The following is a 22,789-nucleotide window of genomic DNA, read 5'->3' as shown; positions in this document are numbered from 1 at the left end:
CCTTTATGTCTTTCTCTTTCCTAATGGCTATGCTAGGATCTCAAGCGCTAGGGATGAGAAAGGAGAGAGTGATTATATTTGTCTCCTTCCCAACTTTAAAAGAAACACCCTAAGTAAGTCTCCATTTACTATAATATTTTCTATAGGTTTGTTGTATATAAACTTTATTATTTTGAAGTATGTCCCATCTACTCATAAAGTTTCTAGAACTTCTTTCATGAAGGCATAGTGAATTTTGCCAGATGTCTTTTTAGCATTGACTAAAACAATGATACTTTTTTTCCCTTTGATTTGTTTATATGGTGCATTACCTTTATTGATTTACATATGTCAAATAAACCTTGCCTTTCTGGGATGAAGCCTCTTGGTTATAATATATTCTTGCCACTGGCTATTGTGCCATGTTCATAGGCATGTTGTGGTTCATAGGCATCGCAGGTGGTTGCCTCCTTCCTTTGGATGCCTGCATGGGTTTCCTGGTACCATGGAAGCTAGTTCTCTCAGGGAGGAAGCATTCAGGTCAGTTCCAGCTCAGGGGCCTTATATTTGAAGTACATGGTGAATTAAGCAAAGGAGACTTAACATTCATCTCTGGGACATAATCAAGGTCAGTAGCCTGCAATGTTTTGGACAACCTTGACAATTCAAAAGTTGGCTTCTCATGCTGGTGTTGGGGATTTTGTTGGGGTCTTTGGCTCTCAGAGGAATCAATGTCAGCCCAGAAAGTCAAAGTTCATCTGAATTATATATGTATATTTATACAGACTTTAAATGCTGCCAAAGACATAGAGTAAGTGTGCATTCATACAATATCACTGAGAATCCATGTGGAGGTTTCTTATGAACTAAATATGAAGCTACCGTCTCACCAGGAACTATACCCTGTATCTTTTACTCCAAAGAAATGGGAAGTTGTAACACAAAAGCTACACACAAATGATGGCAGCAGACCAGAAGACCTGCAGTTAGAAATGAAATGAAACGATCTGCACTCATACACAGTTCTCTGGGCTGCCAGAGGTGACGAAGTGAAGAGACTATCCCACAGGTGACATGCTGTGAGATTCCACTCACAAACCTCCCTGAGAAATCTAGAGGAAGCTAGAATTGAACTGCTTAGGTGAGGAGCAGACGGGGGTTGTGGTTGCAGATGAAGGCATGGCTGAGAAACTGTGAAGCTCCTGTCTACACCAGCTTCAGCAACTGCTTTGACATATACACTCATCCAACCCCTCTGTGCTGTGTGGGGTATCATGGCGGAGGACTGGGTAAGGTACCAGGATCGCCATGTCACCTTATAGCTGCAGGATAACCTACAATGATCTTGGTATAAAAAGTTTAACTAAAATAAGATTGTTAGGCACGGTGACATATGTCTAATTCCAGCACTCGGGATAGAGAGGTAGTTAGATCTCAGTGAGTTCCAGGATACCTGAGTCTATAGAGTAAGATCCAGGTCAGCCAGAGATACACTGTGAGGCCATGTCTTAAAAAAACAAAATTAAAATTGCAATGAAGTAAGAATCAAAACCTTCACAAAGCCAAATCTACTGTTTTTAAAAGTCTCTTCCACTGTATTCACACACAGGTATGGAACACTAGCAAGAACCTGCGATAGCCCCAGAGCCTATGGTTGTAGTCAGAAAGGACTAGAGTCAGTCTTCAAGATCCTCAGCCTAGAGCCACTGGCCCAGGTAGTATTGCCTGTGAGAGTCACAAGCTCACATGCTCCACCTTACAGGCCTTTCTACTTTATGATGACACATCTCTTAACTATCTTCCTAGAGTCAATCTTGATTGAACTAGGAGACCAAATGTTTCCAAGATCAAATGGGTGAGGCAAAGGGTACAAGCCAATACTCTAAATCTGGTTCATAAAGTACAATTAAGCTACTAAATAAATACTTTTTAGGCATAGTCTGGCTTCTGGATGCTGCCACCCTATCACACAACCAGCCTCAAGAAACTCAGAATGAACAAGTTTGACTCTGCCTTCACATGGCCTCTCTGGCTTAAAGAGCATGGAGAGGAATACTGTTGGTGACAGGATTCCTACCAGGTTTCTTGCTCCCTAGGACAAATCCTCTCTCTCAGAAGACAGGTGGGCATGAAATGAGAAAGTGGGACTGTAAGGGTAGCATCCAAACAATCCATGAAGCCACCACTCCCAAGACCTCCAGGGCTGGTGCCATTCCAAAGGGAAGGATGACACCATCCCACGTGCTGCCCCCCTCAAGACAGCATACCTCTGGGGAACACGAAGTCCTATGACTACTTTAGGTCAACTACTTTTGGAGTATATTATTTGCTGGGCTGATCCATAATTACAGAGCTTTTCTCCACCTCTTAAAGAATCCTCTGCTTGCCAAGAGGTGGTGATACACACACCTTAAATCCCAGTACTTGTGAGATAGAGACAGGAAGATCTCTTTGAGTTCCAGGCTAGTTAGTTCTAAGACAGCCAAGGCTACACAGAGAAACCCTATACTGAAAAGCAAAACAAAGAAGGAGGAGGCGGAAGAAGAGGAGAAGGAAGAGGAAGAGAAGGAAGAGGAAGAAGGGGGAGAAAAGGGGGAGGAAAAATAAAAAGGAGGAAGAGAAGGAGGAGAAGGAAAAGAGGAGGAGGAAGATGATGATGATGATGATGATGATGATGATGATGATGATGATGATGATGATGATGATGATGAGGAGGAGGAGGAGGAGAACCCTCTCCTAAGCTCCTTTCCAGATACTTGAGAATTTGGCCTTAAACAGAAGGATGCTCAGAAAGAACTAACCCTGTAGCAGCATCTGCTTCCTCTGAGGTCCTATCTCCCAAACCCTACCAGCCCTGCTTCTTTTCTTACAACAGCATTGTAGAAACAGAAATCCAATCCAACCCTAGCCCAGCCTAGTCTAGAGCTAAGCTCTAGGGGATGAAAGCAAACACATAGATAGATGATTCCTGGGATATCTTGTTCTGGTTAGTAACACTATGCTAGAAATGAAACTGCTCCCCAGGTATGTTAGGACTATTACTGATAAGGCCTTCCTGGAATATTGTCAAGCTGAACCTCCAATTTTCCCACCCTATGCCCTCAGGCCACAAGGATGAAACTGGTCAGCATTCAGTACCAAGAAGACAACACATACGCAGATGAAATTACAATAGTGCTACTGTGTACACCATGCTGCCAAAAATATGGAAAATGTTGGCATTCTCAGACTGCAGCATGTGGTAACATGAGGCAAGAAACAGGACACTGGGTGCTGACAGTGCAATTATTCTATGGACAGTGAGCTACAGACACAACACAAAGCAAAGCAAGGCCCTCTCTGTGGTCGTTAGAGAGGAACACATTGCCCAAAAGACTCCATGAAAGTACATACACACTACACAATCATTTCTTCTGTGACCCACACCAATGCACAGGGCCAGCACTTCTTGCATAGTACCCTCTGGAGATGTTTGGTAAAACCTCCCAACAGCCTTTCTCAAGAGTTTACTGAAGGAGACTACAGATGGGTAGGATGTGAAGGTGCTTATAAAATATGCCAGAACAGATAATGATGGGGTCTGGATCCTGAATGTTCTCAAAGGCCTATATAAAGTCACAGAGAAGTATTATTGGAAGATTATGGAACCTTCAAGTGGTAGGTTCTTAGGTCATTGGAAATATGCCCACAAAGGGGGCAGTAGGACCCTGAGTCCCTCCTTGTTCTGCTTCAATGTCCTGACCGTGAGGAAAGTGACTGTGTTTCACATGTTCCTGTATGGCCTGCTTTCTCATCACAGGTTCTAAAGCAATGAGACTGCTCAACCATAAATGAGCTGGAACAAACTCTTCTCTTTATAAGTTGAGTATTTCAGGTATTTTATTATAGCTATGAAACTGCTGACACAGTAGTCAACAAGAAAACACTGCTGAATAACTGCTGGTGCTGGGACCACAAATAAATATTCGAGATGTTTTATAAGGTAATTTTTTTTTAAGAAGTGGTACTGGAAATCCAACCTACACTGACAAGCAATTCATCAACTGAGGTACATTTCTTGCCCCAGTTCTTATTACATCCTCTTTTTTATTTTATTTTTTTAAGATTCCATATGAATACTAATACACAGTACCTATCAATTTGTTGTTGGTTTTGGGGGTTGTTTGTGTGTTTTTGAGACATGGTCTCACTACTCAGCCCTGGTGGACTGGAATTCCCTAAGATATCTGCCTGCCTTTTATTGGTGAGTGACAGGATTAAAGGTGTGTACCACCATGCCTGGCCTTTCAATATCATTTAAAGGGAAGAATAAAGTGGCAAACAGAGTGGATAGTTCACAGCGATGGTTAACAAACTCTAGTACTCTCTATACAGACCAAGGCTGACAGTTATAGTTATGCAGGGATCCTGGCCAGAGAGGCCCAAGATCAACCCTGGCTCCATGACTTCCTCACTATGTGGTAGAAGGTAAAGCAGAATCTCAGAGTTCGGTTTCATCTCTAATAACACAGATACAAGGATATGCTCACTCCTTCAATACCTTTAACATTTCAAGTGGACATGCATGTATAGGTCAGAAGACAACTTGAATAATTTGTAGGAGTCAGTTCTCTTCTACCGTGTAAGTCCCAGGGATCAAACTTGGATCTCAGTCTTGGCAGCAAGTGCCTTTACCCAGTGAGCCATTTTGTGAGCTCCTGAAAGCATCACCACCACCATCACCTCCTCCTTCTCTTTTTCCTTTTGCTCCTCCTCCTCCTCCTTCCCTTAAATAAAGGCACAAGAGTCTTGTATAGCCCAGACTGGTCTGGACTTTCCTATGTAGCTTAGGATGACCTTGAACTGACTTTTGCTACTACTTGGTTATCCTCCCTTCTCATTTAGAAAACAAAGACTTATCGCATATGAAGCAACCATGGGTCAGTACACAATTATAGGTGGCTGAAGACTAGGTTCATCTACCTCAGGACATATGTACTCAGCATACATCTGGTGTTAAACTCAACCAGGGCCTCTAGAAAAGGAGTCCTGAAGTGGAAAAGGATAGAAATGGCCAAGCAAAGCACTCTATACCTGGGTTCTAGGCAGTACCCATCTATATTCCTTACTAGGAAACAAAACAAAACAACCCATGCAGTTCTGAAAGACATCTAATTATGAGAACAAGATACTAACTATGGGGTGAATTTGGAGCAAAGACTTGTGGTAGGTGGCAGTATTACCAAAGGATATAAGAGCAAGTTGTATGGAAAGTGTAGCTGACCCATGGTGAAGTCTGGAGGCTGGTTCTTGGTTCTATGGACCTTCTGTGAAGACAATGTCACACCCAGAGTACCACACTGTTCAAAATTTTCTGTGCTGCCCCCCCCCCATGATGCCTGAGTAGTAGTTATTTGGCCAATTTTATAAGTTTTGTAAATCAAAGACCCTTTCCAGGTCACCTGGGTTTTCTGAGCAAGACAGGGACAGGAGCACTTATTAAATCCTGGCTGGGGCCTTACTCGGTCAAGTCTTCATTGTGACCTGTGGCTGCCATGATGGATGGTAGGAGGGCTAGATGGTTCTAAACCCATGTGCCTGTGGTGAAAAGACTCTGGGCCAGAGTTGTGAACATATCTGTCTCTGCCAATGAGGATAACACATACCTCCAATGGTGTCTGGAAAGGAAAACTAACTTGCCAGAGACACTGTGGGACAGGAATGGATAGTATCCAAAAGGATACAAATTTATACCAAGGCATACCAAAACTTGGAATTGCTGTCTAAGGCCTTGACCCACAAAAGATACTACCCTACTGCTTCACAGCCATGCAATTATGGCTACTTTTCCCCTCCCAACGCCAGTTCCTGTCATCACTGGCTACCCTGCCACTATCCCAGGGACTATAGAATCCTGCAATATAAAAAACTTTCATGGGGCTGGAGAGATGGCTCAGTGGTTAAGAGCACTGACTGTTCTTCCAAAAGTCATGAGTTCAATTCCCAGCAACCACATGGTAGTTCACAACCATCTGTAATGGGATCCGATGCCCTCTTCTGGTGTGTCTGAAGACAGCTACTGTGTACTCATATATATAAATGAATAAATATTTAAAACAAAAATTTTCACAGCAAACGTATCAACTGCCACAATTTTTCACAGGCTAAAACTGGCACACAGTGATCATTATGGCCTTTCTGAGACCATAGAACTAGGAAGTGGCAGAAGCAGAGCTGAAGCCAAAACCAACAGGCTCCACACCATAGCCTTCACCCACTGGATAGCTCACTCCTGGAGGTGAAGGCGGACACAAGTACAAGGCAGGTTCTGTGGATCCTGTCCTGCCCAGCACAGGTCTGTTTCCAACTCAGAGTTTTAGGACAAGGCTCAGATCAAGGCTTTCATGGGCCCCATATCTGGCACTGGGGTATGAACCAAGTGCAAACCACCCTTTGCATAGAGCCAGCCAACACTAGCATGGCCAGTGTCAAGTTTGGACCACTAACTGAGGATGTGAGCTCTTCTCCAAAAGGAATGTTCCTCGCCTTTGCAAAGCCATCCAAGGAGCATATACATCCCACTCTGGAAAACTGGACCAAGCTGTCTATTTCAGAGCTTCCTGCAGAGGATACCTAGAGTTATCACCCAGAGAAGCTTTCAGGAGTAACATCAAGAACTCAGGCCCCAGAACTCAGCCACGTCCATCCTTATCTCACAGCAACCTGCTCATCTCCTCCAAGCGGTCTCAGTCACTAACATTTACTGCCAAAGCCAAGACACAGCTCACTGCGGCATGTGCAAGCATTAGTGTCAAGGGAACAAAGTAATTCAAGGTATACAAGAGGGACTGGTATGAGAGCAGAGGGTCACTTAGGAGACTTCCATGGGAGGGAACAAGGAAGACTTCAGAAATGGGAGGCAGAATCTGAATCTATACAAAGCTGAGTAGGCATGCATGAGACATAAGGCCATGGTCCAGGTCATGCTGGGGCAACAAATATATCCCAGGAGAAATACACCCTCAGACAGACTGTCTCACCTATCTCCCCCCAGCCCCCTTTTAAAAGATTTATTTATGTGCCTGGGTGTGGTGACATATATCCTTAATCCCAACATTCAGGAGGTAGAGGTCTACAGAGTGAAATTCCAGGACAGCCAGGGCTACATGGAGTAACCCTGTCAAAAAAACCCAAAGAACAAAACAAAACAACCAAAAAAAGAGATTTATTCATGCATATGAGTGCTTTTTATGTATGTATGTGTACCACATGCATGTAGTACCTAAGAAAAACAGAGGTTGTTGAACTCTTGAACCTAAAGTTACAAACAGTTACCAGCATGTCGTTGCTGTGATCAGAACTCAGGTCCTCTAAAAAAGCAGCCAGTGCTCTTAACCACTGAGACACCTCCCCAAGTTCTCTTTTCAGTTTTTTCTTTTTTCTTTTTTTTTTTCTTTCTTTCTTTTTTTTTTTTTTTTGAAAGAAGAGATGTTCCTACTCTGAAACCCTTGCTGGCCTCAAACTCCTGGTGATTCTCCTGCCTCAGACTCTTGAAGGTTGGGATTACAGGTATGGACCAGACCACCATGACCATCCAATTCTCCTCTTCTGGCAGCTCAAGAACAGCACAGGGCAGAAGTAAAAAACAAAGCAAACAACTGGTGAGCCAATGGGGTACTAATGATGTCTGAAGGCTGTTAATGCACACATGCTGTGTGTGGAAAAGCAGGCTGCTGCCATGACCACAGGACCCTAAAAGTACAAGAATGGGTTGGGGAATGTTAACTTCACTTTGGTAGGAACTGTGAGACAGAACTGGCAGGAAGATGGGGAGAAAGATATGTCAAATACAGTTGTCCTAGGTCCTGTCTGATAAACTCTCTGACCTCTTGATAGCATCCTAGACTACAAATACACCAAGCACCCCAAACTCCTTAACATCATGACTCAAACCTACCTACTGTAAAGGTGCTTGCTTATCCTGGCCCTTATGGGCAATCCCATCCCCCAACAAACAGTTCCATTACCTGATGCTGATTAGTCATGAATGGGTAGAACCTGGCACTGAGTGGGAGATAGACTAGTTACTTGAGAAAATTCCACATCATTTAAAAAAAAAAAAAAAAAAAAAAACTTATATTGTAGTAAGAGGCTATCTGTGATGATTTGACAAAGAGATACTGTGGACCCAAACATTAAGTGAGTTAGAGGTAGTAACTAGATACATTCTTGTAATCATTGTTTGGAGTTAGAAGTACATTGCATATAAGTTACCTATTTAAAGTGTACCACTCAACACAGAACTGTACTGCTATTACCAATGAGAACACTGTCATCATCCCCCAAAGGAGACCTAAGCTCTTTAGCTGCCACTCTCCAAACCAGCTATCTCTTCCAGCCCGTGGCAACTACTAGTCTACTTAGTGTCTATATGGATCCGCCTATTCTGGGATCACATATGTATGGAATCATACAGGATGTCTGTTGTGTCTGGCTTTATTTAGGAGTTACCTAAAATCCAATTCCAGGAAAGATGGAGAGTGAAGTCAGCTGCAAAGCCAATGAGGAGAGATTGTCCCACTAAATATTCCAGACTGCATATGGCTCCAGACCCCAGGACATCCCCAGCACCTGAGGTCACCCAGCCTGCAGCCCCAAAGCACACTCATATCTCAGAAGTCTGTTTTCACAGGAAGTCCTTCACCTGTGCTTCATTAAGTGCCTAGGAGCTTTGGAAGTATGAATCAATCCAGAGCAGGCTGGTGGCAAGAGCAGGTAGTGTCCATAAAATCTGTGACTACTCCTGCTCTTCATCCCTGGCACCCTCTGCCAAACATGCACTCACTCACTGTCTCTGTTGCCCTGTCTCTATCTACACTACATTCTTCGTGGCAGGATCATCACTCCGAGGCATGTGGACTCTTTTGCAAACAGATCACCTTGAGTTAGATCAGCAATTATAGTATTCTTTTAAGGACCCATGAGACACATTTTTTTCACACACACTAAGGTTCCATTTGCCCTGGTTTTGAACTCATCATTCTCCAGCCTTAGCTTCCTTAGTGCTAAGGCCAACAGTGTAGGCCATCAAGCTAGTCTCAAAGTTCTATGTTTTGTTTCAAAAGTAATAAAAGAAAAACAAAACAAATAAAAACTGTAATACTGTAGGCCAACAGGACTGAGAAAATCTTTCCTCTCCAACAAATCCCAAGATCATCTGAGGCGCAATTCTAGGCAACATGAGTCCCTTCCAGCAGCCCCCAATAACCTCACACTCCAGTCCTATACCCTTGCACTCTCTTGCCAACAGTCCCTACAGCTGTCTTTGTTTGTTTTTATTTTTATTTTTTTCTTATTTTTCAGTTCAGCAGCTCAAGTGAGATGAAAGGGTAGAAAGAGTGGAAATCTCAAGACTCCTGAGACAGCATGGCCCTTGCACCAGTACCTGGAGTTCACTGTACTTAAAGCCAGCATCCCACTGGGCTCTAGGCAGCTCCATGGCTCTGTTACATGACAGGTCAGCATCTGGCCCCAGGGGCTGATTCAAATCCAGCCCAGTAGCAGAAATGCAGCAGTCCAGAGATCCTACCCTAAGGTCTCCACTGAAAAAGTGACAATAGACACTTAAACAAAAGTCTGTATACAAATATTCACAGTAACACTACTCCATTTGACAAAGGGTAGGGATGACCCAGATGCCATTAACTGGGGAATAAATCAACAAAATGTAGTGCAGTCATACCCTGAAATACTATAAACTATGAAAAAAGATGAATGAAATTCTAAATAGTACTCAAGACAGAGAAACTATTAGAATATTTGTTGAGTGAAAGAACCCAGATTAAAGGTCACAGGTTCCATAACTCCATTTTATGAAATTCCTATAGTGCAAGAAAGTAGATTCAAAGTATATTCAAAGCAGCTGGGGACAAGAAGTAGGATGCAGGATGGCTTAACAGTTATGAGGTGTTCTGGGGTGCAGAAAACTTCAACTGGAACATGGTAGTGTTTTCACAGCACTGTGAATGTGTTAAATTCAACATTCAAGTGGCTAATTTTATGTTATATGAATTACATCTTAAAGAACAAAGACAAAAATACAACAGATCCTACACCCTTGGCACAAGCAGACAGGCCTACAGATATGGGCTATACCTCCTCCCCTCTGTTCTAACTAGCCTAAGAGAGTCCAACAAGCCTAGGCCCTGCTGGGGGTAGAGGGCTGCTATTAAAAGCCTCTTCCCTAACAGCCTGTTCATGGCTGCAAGACTGTTAAAAGAGTATGATGCCATTTGTGGGAGAGGGGAGAATGATAAACATGTCAGACAGCCTCTAGGCAGCAGCTCTGTACAGAAGTCATGACCAGTTAAATGCAGAGCCACCCTTCTCATTAAAAACAAAACAAAGCACGCCGCATACACGGGGAAGGTGCTTAAGAGTCCACTATGAGGGGAAACATTTCATTCTCAAAAAATTTTTTTCCTCTTCCTGTTATCAGTAGTTCTGAATGTTAGATATTTTTTCCATGGGGTCAAAGGTACCTAAGTATATGATTGTGAGTGGAAACATAGGGGACAGAATCAGGTATTGGCAGTTTCTCCACGTTCATTTGTGTGTGAATTTTTAATATAAATGCAAGATGTAAAGCATTAATGCAAGCAAAATGTTTCAGTGAACACATTTCAACAGTTCAACTTTATAACAATTATAAATAAACCTGTTAAATTTTCTGGAAAAAAAAAAAACCAAAACAAAACCAGGTCAGAAGCATGACGGAAAGACAGACATGAGATAGCACACTTAAACAAGGACAGCCCAGACTGGGTCCTCTAGCCTGCCTGCCCACTTGGCAGACAGCTAATCTGCATCTATCCAGGAGAATGGGAGCTGGTCTTTGCTTTAGCATAGTTCTTCCCAACAAGTTACAGGACTTCTCCACACCTAGTCCTTTATCCCTTCACCTATAAGAATGTTGTGAATATGAAAGAGTTAACAGTGGCCTGAAACAAAAGTTTCTGTCAGCTATGAATACCATGGAGAGAGACATACTCCAGAGCAAGCTGATACCCCTGTAATATCAAACCAGAAACACCTGTGCCCCATGGATGGCCATGTGCTACCAGCTAACCACGGTCCACAGAGAGGACTCACAAGCTTCCAGGCAGGAAGGCAGATATACACTGGAAAGTAGAAGGCCTGTCTGCCCAGGTGACATGTCCCTTTGGGAAGAGCCTTCAGTAGTTTCCATTCCATATGGCCAGACATCTAAAAGAGCCCTGACGGCAAAAACAATGTGCTAGCTGAGGGACTAATTAATGCTGGAGACCAGGGGCTATAATGCACCCTGGCCAGATTTCTTGACCAGCCAGCAGTTCTGGGCTGTCCTCTACCTACTTTAGCATTTTACCTGGCACTTAAAAGGCAACTGTGTAGCTGATACTGGGGACATGGCATAGATGAGCATAGGTTCTTTTGCATCTCCCTCCTGTGTTAGCTACCCACTTTCTACAAGAAGAGAACTCAGACAGCCCAAGGTGGAAATCTCAGTTGATGACACCTGTTCCTTTCACTTCCTGTATTCTAAAAAGTCTGTGAACCAGTTCAATCCTCATATTGCCATCTTCTAGAAACCAAACCTACACAAACAAGACTGAGCAGAACCTGTTGATCTCTCCCGGCCAGTGTGAAAACAGCACCAGAGGTACAGAACAGCTAAGAAAAACATTGGGGTCCAGGGGCTCACCATTGGTGGGCTGGGAGACAGGACAGACTTGAGGATTAGCTCTCTTGAAAGGTCACAGATATCTGTTATCTGTGTTCCTTCTCTCAATCACAGCTTTAGTATGAAGTCCAAGCAAGTCCCTCCAGCCTTAACCTCTCTGTAGTTACAGTTTCTATTGCTTCAATGAAACACCCCATATCAAAAATGTAAGTTGAGGAGGAAAGGATATGTTTGGCTTACACTTTCATATCACTTTTGAATTCACTGACGGAATTCAAACAGGGCAGGAACCTGGAAGCAGGAGCTGATGCAGAGGCCACAGAGGGGTGCTGCTTACTGGCTTGCTCTCCATGGCGTGCTCAGATTACTTTCTTATGGAACCCAGGACCACCCGCCTGGGAATGGCCCCCACCCACATTGGGCTGCATCCTCCTCTACCAATCACTAATTAAGAGAATGCCCTACAGGACTGCCTACAACCTGATCTCATGGAGGCATTTTCTTGAGGGTCCCTGCTCTCAGATGACTTTAGCTTAGGACAAGTTGACATAAACTATCCAGCAAAATATCCCACCCTGTTTAGCTCCATCCCTTTATGGCATCTGCTTAGACAGCCAAGCCCAGTCAAGAAGACACTCAGGGCAGATGAACCAGGTATGGTGGCATACACCAGTAATCCCAAGATTCAAGCTACTGAAGCAGGAGGATACTGAATATAAGGACAGGCTGAGTGACACAGTTAAGTAGAAAAGACAGAGTGATAAGTGAGTATACTCCAAGGGCAGGGCCTATGTCCCACATGTTCAATCTGTACTCCATGTTCAGCGTTTGCAAAACATCCTGTTTACTGAGTGCCTGTTCTACCTGGTATTTATGAGCTCAGCCCCTCCTGTACCCCTGTAGTTACTGAGAGTTTTACATGTATCTTGTAGTTATGAGCTTAAAAAAGCCCTAAGTTTCTGATGAGGGAATAGATACTTAACCTATTAATCCATAGGAAAAATGTTGGATGTGAACCAAACCTAAGCCGAAAGCTTGCTCACTACTATTTTAACTATCTATCTTATGTGGCACACCAAAATGGAAAAGTGCAGCTGTCAGATTTCTAGGTCACAGCACATCCTCAAAGTGGAAACCAGGCAGATATCTTGACCTCACAGGGTCCCAAGGCTCTCATGCCCCAGTGTCTTCCCTAGTCCTAACAACAAAGCTCACAGTATAAATCAGGGAACCTTGAAAATGACCCCTTTCTCTACTCCACTGAGGCTCTGAGCAGCTGTTCCCATTTCACACGGCCCCTTCAGCCAGGGTAAGAATAAGAAGGTAAGAAATCACATGCACAGAGTGTACCAAGGAGCCAGTTTGTCTGTTAAACCAGAGCCAGTGAAGATCAAGGACATGGTTATTTCCCAATTCTGAATTCTTTCAGGGGGAAAAAAAAAAACGAAACAAAACAGTGACTCCTGTTCATAGATATGCTAAAGGTGTGGCCATTACCACAGGCCAATAGCCTGTTTGGGAGACATGCAGTTCATCATAGCTACAGAAGATGAAGACACACATTCTGCACACACATCCCCTGTAAAACCTATAAATACTCCTGAACTAGGGAATCTCTCTCTGATACCAGGTTAATTTACCAAGGGCAAGGAGGCCAAATAAAATCCTGGAAAAGCCCACACTAACCTTCCTGCAACCTAGGCACAAAATCTCACTGCTCTTAGCTACTCCATCTATTAAGCAAAGATAATTAATTCATTTACTTAACAGGGTTGAAGGGGTAGGGAAGGGACAGGCCCCTCTTTCTTAGCACTATGATTTATTCTATAACATACCAACTCCTGACATCAGAACTGCCCAAGTCAGACAAAAGATAAATGCCAAATTTATATGTCAAGATAGCCCTCCTGAATTGTGGAAAGTGAGTTCATAGCCCATGCTGGAATGGCATAGGAGTCACAAGGACCTAAATTCTGTGTCTCAGCTTCCACGTGGATCAACTTGATGACCATGAGCAGTACCTTTTTCTTCCTGGGAGTCAGGGTGCCACCAGCCAAGCTGTCCTCTAGTCTCTTGGACCTTATAGAATTATGAATCTGACAGGTAATCAAACATGTTCAGGCTGGGACAGGGATAAAGTAGATGCAGAGCCAAATATGTAGGTCCATTACAAGCTTAACTCACCAAGGCCACGTGAAGACCAAGCTAGAAAAGCCCCAGGCAAAGCCAAACTGTGGTTTCATGTGAACTAGGGTGACCTTGACTGAGAAAAACGAGTGAGTGGTTTGGAAGATTCCAGTTCCAGTCTCTAGAGACAAAACACCAGCAAATCAACCAACTGGCTCTCCCCACCTTCTCCAGAAGAGAACACTGTGGGAGTAGATGAGAGGGCAGTGGCAGGTCCACTGCTGGGAAACTGCTTCAACTACTGAAACTGGAACAGCACAAAATGTGGGGCAGAGTTTTCAAATCACCCCTTAGACCCCCAGGGATGACCTAAGATCCTCTGTCATCCAGAACCTTAGCCAGTATCATATGGAGCTGTGCTTTAGTGAAAGTCTGGGGCTTACTGGAAGTCTGAAACTATCCAACTGGGCCAACCATGTCATGAAGATGGAAAAAGGGAAGCCTGGAGTTTGTTCTCAGGATAAAGAAAGACTTGTTTTCTGTCTGAGGCTGAGTATTACAAATCATTGTACAGATGCATGCATGCACACACACATACACACTGCATGCAAATAAAATATAATAAATTTAAAAAAATTAAGCAGCTTGGGAACCACTTAAAGATAAACACTCAAACTGGTTAGGTGGTACACACCATTAATCCCAGCACTCAGGAAGCAGAGACAAGTGGATATCTGTGAGTCTGAAGCTAGCCTTGTCTATACAGTAGAGTTCCAGGCCAGTCAGAGCTACACAGAGAGACTTTGTCTCAAATAAACAAGGTAAGTAGATAAATAGATAGATAGATAGATAGATAGATAGATAGATAGATAGATAGATAGATGCAAATATTCAAATCAAATGCCTTGATTTCATTAAAATAGCACAGGGTTCTGGTAGTCACAAGAAGGCTCAAGACAAGGCTTCTGCCCACAGGAAAGGCCATCAGTATGCTTTAGAACATTGATGATCATGTAGGGGGTACTCAGGGTCTACACAAGTCCAATAGCATGTCTTCCCAATGAGCAGAAGGCAGGTGTCCACTCCACAGATCAAAGGCCTCAAGTCAAATTTCTGGGTCACCCTGCACACCTCTGCAAAGAGAACACAGCTCTGAACCAATGTCCTGCATGGCTAGGGAAAATTAACTTTGAAGGAAATTTCAGCCCAGGGAAGCAAACTAAGAGCCAACTGCCAAACACTGGGAGATCAAAGATTAAAGAAGCTTCAGGAGACACTGTCTCAGTTGTCAAATGGCTTGCAACTGTGTGCTGCACAGAGACCGATGGCATACTCGGGCCTGCTCCAGAACTCACTAGCTTCCCAAGAGGCCAACCTACAGACAATCTGGGCTATGGACAGAATTCTCCTGCCTTCTGCCACCAAACTTTGCCTCTAACAAGGGTGGGGTCAGAACCCACAGAGAGTTTCTGAATATATCAAAAGGGAATTAATTACTAAAGAAAATGATATTCATAGAAAAATACTTCCCAAAGTTGGCAGGAAGACACTAAGGGCAAGAGAAAGGGCCCAGACAGGTAACAGGTAAGAAAAGAGTAATACAAGGGCTACTAGCCCAGAGCTTTCTTGAGACTAACAATGAGATGAGTGAAGATAAGGCCTTCTTCCCACATGCCATGCCTGAGTCTATGGAAGAACCTGGAAAGCCTAGCTGTGGCCAGAACTGCTGGGCAGCAGCTATGCATAGCTAAGGCACCAAGGTGGATGTATGAACCGAATCTCACCAGAAGGTGAAATACACATTCAAACTTCTTTACATGGTGAAATGATAATGTTTTTAGATATATCAGATTAAGAAAATATAACTGGGTTGGCTGGTGAGATGGCTCAGTGGGTAAAAAGCCCTGGGGACCTGAGTTTGATCCTGAAACCTATATAAAGTTAGACAGAGAGCAGCAGCTCCATAGAGTTATCTTCTAATCCCCACCCCCCACCTCATACACACATGTACATATTTTTCACTCATATTAAAATTGTAAAGTATTTTTACAGCTTTTACATTTTATTTATTTGTTTTTACTCTGTAACCTAGGCTGACCTCAAACTTGTGGTCCTCTTGCCTCTACCTCTCAAATACTTACTGGCATGTATCACTATGCCTAGCTCCCTTTTGCATTCTTTAAATGGTTATATAAATAATTATAAAAATGTCTTGATTTTGCCAGTTGACCTATCCATCCTAAAATATTTACTTTCTGGTGCTATAAGGAAAAAAAAATCCAATCCCTAGTCTATACTCTAGAAACCACCAAACACTGTAAATGTCCCACCATCCTTCAAAGCCCCAGACTCTAGCAGCCACCAATCTGCCTTCTGTTTCTACTGATGTACTTATTCTGGTTATTATGTGCATAGTTAATATATAAATATAAAAAAGACATCATTCCTACTGTGTGATTTCTTGTGTGTGAGTCTTTAGCTTGGCATCATGGTCCCTTGGTACACCTATGTTACAGCATGTCTCCTTGTTAAATAAAAATACAGTTCACCGAATGGACCACAGGTTGTCACCACTGCCCCATGACTTCAAACTTTTGTCATCTTTTGGCCACTGTCTGTTGCCATGAACATTTATGTACAAATATTAGAGAATAACTACTTTCAGTTTTTCTGGATCTACTGGCTCACAATAATTTAACATCTAACTTGAGAAATTGTTGAACTGTTTTCCATAGCAGTGACAACCATCTTGTCCCCACCAGCAAAGCCCAGGGGTTGAAATTTCTTCAGATCTTTACCTACTTTTAGTAAATTGTGGCTTTTTGTGTTTTAGAATTATAATTATCCCCTGTGAGTATGAAGTAGACTCTGACTGTGATTATCATTTGCTTTCCCTAATGACTAATGATACTGAATCTTCTCATGACCTTGGTTATTTGTAAGGGTTTTACGTATCTGGAACTTCAGTCACATTCCCTGCCAAACATGCAACAATTGCATATAGTTACCAACAGTCTAAAATAAAGATGAACAAGACATTTCTCCATTGTTCCCAAGATAAACATTGTCAGACAAGTTCTGTATCCTGGAGCTTTTAAAAAAAATAAGAGGACCAGATGGACGGAAATACAGTCCTAGCTTGGTCCTCTGAACCAGAGCTTCCCACCCTATAGCCCTTGTAGCCATGGCAGTAAGATTAGTCAGGGCCTAATACAGACATAATCAGACCAGAAGGACTAGGACTTCAAAGAGAGACCTGTGCCCCTCACTGAGCAACCCTCTCCAAGCTACCTCCCTGCTTCCATCAGGGCTTCCCTTTTCTACCTACACTGGAATGGAGATTGTCTCTCCCCACTTACTCTCCTCTATGTAAACCACTCACATCTGTAACTTCAGCAAACACCCAAATGAACACTCCGGCCCTCACTGAGCTCAGCATTCTTTTCTGGCTTTGGATGGATGACTCCACCTTAAAAAGCCACATTGTATAGACACCCCTCACAAGGTTAGATTTACCTCAGAATTTCTACCTAAAACCACTCCAAATTTGTTTTCTCTGTCTGTGTTAAAGATAACTGGTGCTGGAAAGATGGCTCAGAGGTTAAAAGCTCTTGTAGAGAATCTAAGATTTGTTTCCAGCACCTATATGAAGGCTACCAACTACCTATAACTCTAGTTCAGTGGGATCTGATACCCCCCTCTTCTGGCCTCCCAAGGCAACAGGTATGCAAATGTATATACATTTGTATACACACATACACAAGCAGGTGAAATTCACATACAGAAAATAAATACATTTTTAATAAAGAATACTTCAATATACCCTGGCTTTCTCTACCAGGAAATCTGTCCAACTTCCTCCTCTCTAGTTCTTAATACTACCATAGAGAGAAGATCTCCTATGCATCCATCTGGACTACCCCATGGCCTCTTCTAGATCCTCTGCCTGTAGTTTTGTGGTTTTCCTAATAGGAAGTCTAATAAATTTGAAAAAGTAAGCATAAAAATAACTGTAAACCAACCAACAATACATACACACTAAGTAAGTGTAATTCTAATAAATTAGTAAAATTACAAATGATAATGGAAAACAGACTTAACTGCATTCACCTGTACTTTATTATACTGGTTCTACTAAGATCTGTGGCCCCGGTCCCAACTGCATTCATCTTAAAACTACTGTATGAAAAATAGCCACACAGAGAGACAAGTGACACTTGGGAAAAAAAGAAACCTGCCATGTATGTGTGGAGGAAGAGGCACCAAACTATAGCTCCCAGGTAAATGTAGACAGGTAGCTACTACCTGTTTTTGCTAATAAAGTTTTACCAGAATACAACCACATCCATTGAGCTTATGTGTTATCTATAGCTCATCATGTACCATAACAGTAACATAATTCCAGACTCTGTATGGCCCAACAAAGACTAAATTATAGTAAACCTTTTAGAGTTTGTAGACCCTGATAAAACTACAGATCATCTGGGGACAGGCCTGATGTAAGAATGAGCAATCAATGCAATGCAAAAAAACAATCCATAGGACAAAGAAAAATAACTCAATAAATGTTACAAAAAATGGCATATGCCTATGCATTTAATTAATTTAATCCCAGCATTTTGGAGGTGAAGACAGGAGGATCAGCAATTCAATGTATGCCACATCTCCAAACCAAGTTCAAGGACAACTTGGGGCTATGTAAGATTGCTTCAAACCTGCATTCACACACATATCTATATTAAGACATAATATGTGATTAAAAATAACCAAAAAACCAAATCTTTAAAAGGAGAGTTTAACAGAACTCATTAAAGAATGAAATCATTTGATAATGTCCATTTCTGAAAATGTGACAGTGTTTTAGAAATTTAGTGAGCTTGATGTTAACCCAACCATTTTACTTTTAGGTATCTGCCCCAGAGAAATATTTGCATTCCTGCACGTACACACCCAATGAAAAGCACTATAAAGCTAAGACAGATACGAATGAGTTGGAGAGACAATCCAAGGGTTCAGAGTATTTGCTGTTCTTCCTGAGGACTAGAGTTCAATTCCCAGCACCACCCACATCAGGCAACTGACAACTATTTGTAACTCCGACTCCAGGGGATTCAACACCTTTGGCTTCCACTTCCACATATGCACACATACATGTGAAATATCTCTCTCTCTCTCTCCCTCTCTCTCTCATTCACTCACCCTCACTCCTCCAGATAATTAAATTTAATAAAAATAAATCTTTTAAGAGGACAGCATTTATTTAATTTTTAAAATTAGTGTGTTGTTTACATGCATGAGTGTATATATGAAGTGTGCATAGCACTCAGGAGAAATATAGACTTGGTGTCTCCTTCTATCTTTATGTGGGTTCAGGAGAAAACTCATGTCACCAGGGTTTGGGCTTACACAACAAGCACTTTTACCTGCTGAACCACGTTGCTGGATATATCACTATTTATAACAGCAAAGCTTCAGCAGCAGCCTTAACTGTCTATCACTGAGGGAATGGGTTAAATTATAGTTCATCCCAAAGGGGCCCATATGGAAAACAATTTTTGATGTTTTTAGATGGAACAACATGAAAAGGAGCTCTAAACATTCTCAAGCAGATGTAAGTATACTGTGGAACAGATATACAAACACCAAGTTCAGGCTTTAAAGGGCTGAGTGAGGACAAGTGCGATAGATGGCTCAGCAGGTGAAGTAAGGCCCAGAACCACGATGGAAAGAGAACTGAGTCATGGTGGTGGTGGAAGGTGACAAGTGGATGCCCATACAATACAGTAAATAAATGTTATATTTTCTTAAAGGTTTAACTGATATGTGGGTCCATGCAGAGAAATGCACAAGAGGACTGAAGAAAAATGTCATCCTGGGAATAGGGGTAGAACAAGCAAGCTTGCACAGCATCATCTGGGTGACAAGAACTCTGATTAGCTTATCACAGATTTGTCTGAACTCCAGGGGCAGGAAAGCAGGACTCTGTGGCCCCAAACAACACTTTTGAGGCACTTTCTGAAACTCAACTATCCTGATGTACTCATGGGATGGCTGCTGTAGACAAAGAGGGCACTTAGGAGTCCATGCTATGCTCCTGCAAGGCTTTTCCTTATCTGAGTTTCAGGGTTTTCTTCAGGGAAGGGAAGTGGCTAGCTTAACTGACCTCCAAGTGCTTCCTGGTTTGATGCCACAACACAGGCAGGCCTGAAAGAGGTTCCCTACCTCTCTAGGGGAAAACAAATAAACAAAACCAACAGCTGAGGAAATATAGCTCAAATCAGAAGGCCTACAAGAATGTGTGCTCCTGGGAAGATGACATCCTTGAGAGCAGAAGCTGTCCCCGCCTCCCTAGACTCACATCCTCAACTATTACAGAGGGGGTGGCTTTGATGATGGCTGATGTATCCTCCAGCTTGGACAGTCTAAAATAAGCTCTGGGCGGGAGGGGCAGCAGGAAGCAGGGGACTGGGGGAGGCTGACAGGAACCAATTGGCTGAGGTTTTCTAATGGAGCCATAAGGAGAGCAAAAGGCTCTGGGAGAACCGGATACAGAGAGCAGGGACAAATGCTGTTGGCAAGAACCTCCAGTCTCCCCGCTCTCCTTTCAAGAGCAGTTTCTTCCTGAAAGATCCCAGGAGGTAGAAGGCTGGGCTAATCTCTCCCCACACAAATAATCCTACTCATTATTTTAGGAACTACTTACTATTCCAGTTGCCCTGGAGGTCTCAGGCCTGTTTCAAAGTGGACTCATTTAGAAAACAACAAACTAAAGAGTTCAATACTTTCAATTTGCTTCATCCCTTGAGTTTAACTAATAATCAACAAATTTTTTTTAACAGTTAGACTCAAACATTTAAATTCCAGTCATTCATTTAAGAATCAGAAAAACAGCCCCTGTGTAGCATAAATATCTAATTAACACTTTAGGCAGTTGCTTCAAATAACCTGGAAACTTACAAACCTGCCTCAAAACAGCCTTTGCCAAGGTCAGAAACTTCTTAAATCAAAGTTGACTGTCCTATGGGTGGTTTTTCAGTTTGTTAAATTATAAGGGTGGAAGCTCAATAAAACATATTTCTTGCTTTTTATAACACCATGGGAGAAATAAGCCAATATCACTATTACCAGTTTACAGATATAGAAATTAAAACAGAGGTAAAGGGATTTGTTCAAGGTCAGACCTCAGAAAGTCACAAGCAGTCACCTTATATCCCATATACTGCTTCCCAGAACAGGGTCCAAATGAGAAGAGGAAATAATAACATCTCTCTTCCCAAGCAGACAGGTCTCTAAGACCCTTGGTGTTCTCACAAACCAATGACTGAGACTTGGAGAGTCTGGTTAAGCTTCCTGATTACTTCCTGGCTATTGGAAATCTGACCTTAGAGAAAGGTGCCATAACCCCTGCCCTACTACTCCACTCTGGTTTGCCCCATAAAAGAAGTCAAACCTTGCTTGCCCACTTGCTTGCCCATAAAGGCTTTAAAAACATCCAAACCAGGGCACTTCAAAGCAATGTTTTCAGTCTAAACAGATCTTTCCAAAAGGAGTGGCAACAACTAGGTGGCACTAGACTGGAACTCATGGGGAACTCCACTGGCAGTTGGCAAGCAGGTGTTGAGGAGCAATGGAAGAGGGCTAGGGGAAAAGATGAGCAGGATGTGCAGGGCTTTCCCAAAGTGTTGCAAACAAGGGCAGAGATCTTCAACACCAGAAACCTGAGAGCAACCAGTCAGTTCCCAAGGGCCAATAGCCCAAACTGGGGACCTTGTACCAACACAAACTCCCAATCTCCTACACTGCTCCGGGATAGGAAGTCTAGGACTATGTTTTCCATTACTTTGACAAGGGTTAGGAAGAGCTTCTAACCTGACCCAAACCCCTGAGTAACAGATTAAAGACAAAAAGGGGGGAACCAACTTTCCCCAGAATGCACAGGTCTTCTTAGACTCCTGGGCCAGAGAGCAAAAACAAGAAGGGAAGCCCCTACCCCTCAACGAAAGCTATTTGTACCTTCAGTTCTAGAGCAAGACCCACCCATCCCCAACTGGAGACACTTCGTCTCTCTTCAGACCCTGACGGTGACAGTGACTTAGATGGAGGGCAGGCTCTATTCCACAAGATGGAAACTGGTGACCCACGCAAACAAGCCAATTCCTGGGACAGTCTGGTGGCCAAGTCTGAGTCCAGCCCCAAAACAAGTCGCGGGAGGGGGGGGGGCGTAGGGGAAAGGAGTCCTGACAAGCGGCAAGCAAGCCCCACTTTGTTCCTATCCAGGGAAACCAGACATTTTTGAGTCACCCAACAAGCATGAATCACACGGCAGAGCTATGGGAACGGGAAAGGATGTTATTTTTCGGCATTCTTGAGGATTTTCCCTTTGTCCCAGCTCTATCGATACTCTTCCCGCCCCCATTCCAACCCCATCCCCCAACTCTCACGCATCTTTTTTCCTGCTCCATTTTTATTTTTTCTCGGCCTTCTCAGGCTCCGCACTCCCCGGCACGACTCGCAGGTAAGACTCCCAGCTCCGCACCCGCCGCAGCTCACCTGCGTCAGGTCCTCGTCGTTGAGCAGATGAGACTCGCGGGGCTTGAAGCAGTTCTGACACTTGCTCTTGTTAAAGATGTTGGCCTGAAATTTTCTGCACGGGTTTTCCTTGGCCGCCGACATGTCGGCTAGGCGGCCGTGGAGCGGGCCGCCACGGCCCAGCGCGCTCCCGGAGGACGGGGACTCAGCGCGGCCGCCGCCGCATTTTGCGCTGGCCGCCGCAGGCCCGGAAAGGCCTCCCCTCTCGCGCCGCGCCCCGCCTGCTTGTCGCGGCCTCAGAGCGCGCGCGCCGCCTCGCGCCCCGCCCCGCCGCCCGGCCGCTGTGGGCCCATGGACGGACGCGGCCTCGGGCCGCTGGCTCCACCGCGGCCGCCCCCAAGGCGCCGGCCGGCAAGTCCAGCCGTCGCGCTCAACGGGCGCCCGCCGCCACCG

The 22,789-nt window shown here is 43.6% G+C and overlaps 1 protein-coding gene across 1 annotated transcript in view; it reads right to left on the bottom strand.

The window, feature by feature from the left end:
• Window positions 1-22,781, bottom strand: part of MPRIP (myosin phosphatase Rho interacting protein) — an 85,771-nt gene extending 62,990 nt beyond the window's left edge. The window contains exon 1 of the mRNA XM_080924067.1: window positions 22,358-22,781. Within this exon, the coding sequence (XP_080780193.1) occupies window positions 22,358-22,480 (123 nt within the window). The 5' untranslated portion in view covers window positions 22,481-22,781. The remainder of the gene's footprint in view (window positions 1-22,357) is intronic.
• Between the last annotated feature and the right edge of the window lie 8 nt (window positions 22,782-22,789).

The sequence above is a fragment of the Micromys minutus genome, assembly GCF_963924665.1.
Source record: "Micromys minutus genome assembly, chromosome: 10".
In the NCBI taxonomy this organism is placed as follows: Eukaryota; Metazoa; Chordata; class Mammalia; order Rodentia; family Muridae; genus Micromys; species Micromys minutus.
The sequence above is the reverse complement of the archived record's forward strand: the minus strand, read 5'-3'. Positions and strand labels throughout refer to the sequence as shown.